The sequence below is a fragment of the Buceros rhinoceros genome, unplaced genomic scaffold (assembly GCF_000710305.1).
Source record: "Buceros rhinoceros silvestris isolate BGI_N320 unplaced genomic scaffold, ASM71030v1 scaffold14560, whole genome shotgun sequence".
Lineage (NCBI taxonomy): Eukaryota > Metazoa > Chordata > Aves > Bucerotiformes > Bucerotidae > Buceros > Buceros rhinoceros.
This window is the reverse complement of record NW_010387992.1, coordinates 47,761-50,771: the sequence shown is the minus strand read 5'-3', so window position 1 is coordinate 50,771 and position 3,011 is coordinate 47,761. Positions and strand designations below refer to the sequence as shown.

Genomic DNA, 3,011 nt, shown 5'->3' with positions numbered 1-3,011 from the left:
CTTTTCCAGAAACAAATATTTCAGCATAATTCTAGTTTCATGAAAATGCCCAAACAGTGTTTGTTCCTATGAGAATAAAGAGCAAATTTTGAAACTTTGGAGTTTTTCATAAAATGTTGGTGGTGTCCTATAGCCAAAATAAACAGCCGCCAGTATTTATAACTGTTACACATGGATGGAAATGTTTTTCAGACTCTTTGACCTGTAATAATGTTTTTGATATGGTTTAAAATCTGACTATACTGCTCTGCATTTCACTTTACCAATTGTTATTTAATTTTTTTCTTTTTTTATTATTGAGGCTATTGCAGCTTTCAGCCTTTCTGAATGTAGAAAAATAACTTCTTTAGCAAGACAATAGATGTTAACAAAACTAACAGGGTCATCTGCAAATTACTGGAATAATGTGCTTTTGCTTACAGGCAGATTTTCAGTCAGATATGAGTAATGACTTGTAATTCCTGTTGTTTCAGTTGAACGATGAAAATGTAAGTGCGTGCAATTTACAAAGAAAACATGAAATGCTGTGTGGCTTGGCCTCCTTTGCGATCTGTTAGTGAGAGGTAGTCAAGGGAAAAAACATCACCAACATTTTTAATAATTAACCTGTGCCTCCTAGGCAGAAACCAGTTTTTGAAAGGAAATTAATTCTGAGAGAACATGATTGAAATAGTTCCCCCCTTTACTTCTTTGTTCTGTTGTCTGGCTGGTGGGATAAAGGAAAAGTGAATCGAGAGAAATTCTCTGAGTGTCAGCACTAACCTTCCCTTTCAGTTGGGTCTGTTTCCGTTTCCTCCTCCAGGTTTCTTTCCTAGGCATAAAGGGTCTGCAAAACGCGTGTCAAACCTGCTTCTGGAAACCAGGTGTTTATGTGACAATAACCAGTAAAGCCCAGACCTAAAGATACGAGGTGTTAATGTACGGAGATCTGGCTAAGGAACTGGTCCGTGATGGCATGCTCTCAACGGCTGGTCCTGCGCCTGGTAAACCTCGCCAGACCCTTCCCTGCTTTTCCTCCAGGAGTGGGTGCATTCTTCCAGCGCAGAGAAGCAAGAGGACCTGAATGACAGCTTCCTGTCTGCTTATACTGTTAAACCTAGGACGGGTACAAATACCCTGAAACGCTCTTCTGGGCTAGGCTCTGCCGGTCTTGTAGCTATGGACCTGGGCTTCCCCCCTGCAATTTTAAATTCACGGGATTTAAAAATATTGCAGTTTCTTTCGTTTGCTTATTTGTGACCTACCTGGGGAGGTCTGCTCGCAGGACAAATTTCAGCTTCCACAGCTTGACATTTTTCAGTTATGATAACCTAAAGAAAAGGGAGTGAGGTGCAAGTGAACAACCCAGGCTCACTCTAGTTCATCTAGAAATAATACTAGAAAAATGACAAATAGTTTTAAGAAGTTGAGATCAACAGAGTCTAAGCACGTGCCTGGGGATAGTCCCTAATGAAGACTAAACGTGTATATGTAGCCTCAACGGCCAAATCATGGGAAAAAAAAAAAAAAAAGCCAAACAATTAAAAGGGAGAGATGAGATATTCCCATTCGACGTGACTTAATGGAAAGAATGACTAAGAGTCAAGAGGCTGCTCCGGTATTTCTTAACGACAGCCAAGGCTGCAATGTCCTCTTGCTAGGAACATCACTGAGTAACAGGAGAGTGCCCCATCCTGCCGCCCGGTGAGAGCACCTGCTCACTTCCGTGGGCAGCCTCTTTCAGCTGGGTGTCTTGTGGTGTGAGGTTTGGATCCTGTGAAAAAGCTTGTGTAGGACCACAAGTGGAGGATACAAAGCTTAAAGTCACTTGGTTGTTTAAGCCATTTGTTTTGATACAAATGCTTTCTTAATAGTAAATGCGTAAGAGAAGAGTAAAAATCTAATGTTTGCCATCTGGCACTGGCAAGTCATGACATATTTCTATTTAATTTACCTTCATCTTTTTTTAAAGGACTGGTAGGCTGGACTATGCATTCTAGTTTGCGTCGTAGGCACGTAAAATTATGCTTTGGTTATGCTTCTCTGTAACTTTGTCTCCTAGGTCTGTAAAATCTACCAGTGAAAATAGTGACAAATATATTCTGTACAAAGATGAGGGAGGCTGCTGGAGCAGCTGTGTTGCTCTGTTTGTTGTTTGAGTGGACCACTGCATCTGAGAGACTTTTAATACATTCTGAAAGGAAATGATTTAAAGATTTGGTCTGTACATTGTTATCTGAACGGCTGTAATGCTCAAAGCATTGTTTCTTCCCGAGCAAATAACCACATTAAAGAAAAAGTCCTAAAGCGAGTATCAATGGGCTTGGCTGGGTGTTCCACAAGAAAAGAAGGAAGTGAACTGATTTCCTGACTTAAAAGCTTTTGAGAAGTCTGCCTGACTTCTGCTGCAGCTCCTCTGACTTTTGTGTCCTCAGGCTCAAAAGAGGGGTCAAACCTGACGGGGTTTTTGGTGGCTTCTGTGAGGGAGAATTTGGGCAGGGTGAGGTAAACACACCCTTAGGAATGGCAGCAATGTTTCTTGGTGAGCTGCTTTATGCTCGCTTGTCCCTTCCTTCCCCCGTCACAGTGCTGGGGCATGACAGGAATAGGGGAGAGCTGCGACGTGTTCTCCATTGAAACCTCTGCCTGTCAGCTTTGTTCTGTGCGGAAATTAAAACCTGCTTTGTGCCCTCGAGAAGTATCCCGCTGCTGCTTATCCTCCAGTGCCAGCATAGCTCAGCTTTCCAAGGGAGGGTGCTGCCAGGAGGGTAGAGAGGATGGCACTGTAGCATGGGGATGCTTCTTTCGCTTGCAGAATCCCAGGGGAAACCCTGTGACTATCTTTTTTTTTTTCTTTTTTTCTGTAGCCCCCTAAATTTTATGGCACATAGAGACACAGTCAGGATTATATCAAGTTAATCTTGCCATTTCTGTTAAAGCTCGCTCCTCAGGTTGGAGAAAGGTAACCTATAAACACGGGGCTTTTCTTGCAAATTCACGAGTGTTTTTTGGATGTTTTCTTTTCCTCCCTT

At 42.3% G+C, this 3,011-nt stretch overlaps 1 protein-coding gene across 1 annotated transcript in view; it reads left to right on the top strand.

Annotated features, from left to right (window-relative positions):
• Positions 1–473: 473 nt before the first annotated feature.
• Positions 474–3,011, top strand: part of SLCO5A1 (solute carrier organic anion transporter family, member 5A1) — a gene marked incomplete at its 5' end in the record, with an annotated part of 28,345 nt that continues 25,807 nt past the window's right edge. Inside the window, 2 exons of the mRNA XM_010143369.1 lie at positions 474–488; positions 1,021–1,105. Of these exons, the coding sequence (XP_010141671.1) occupies positions 474–488; positions 1,021–1,105 (100 nt within the window). The remainder of the gene's footprint in view (positions 489–1,020; positions 1,106–3,011) is intronic.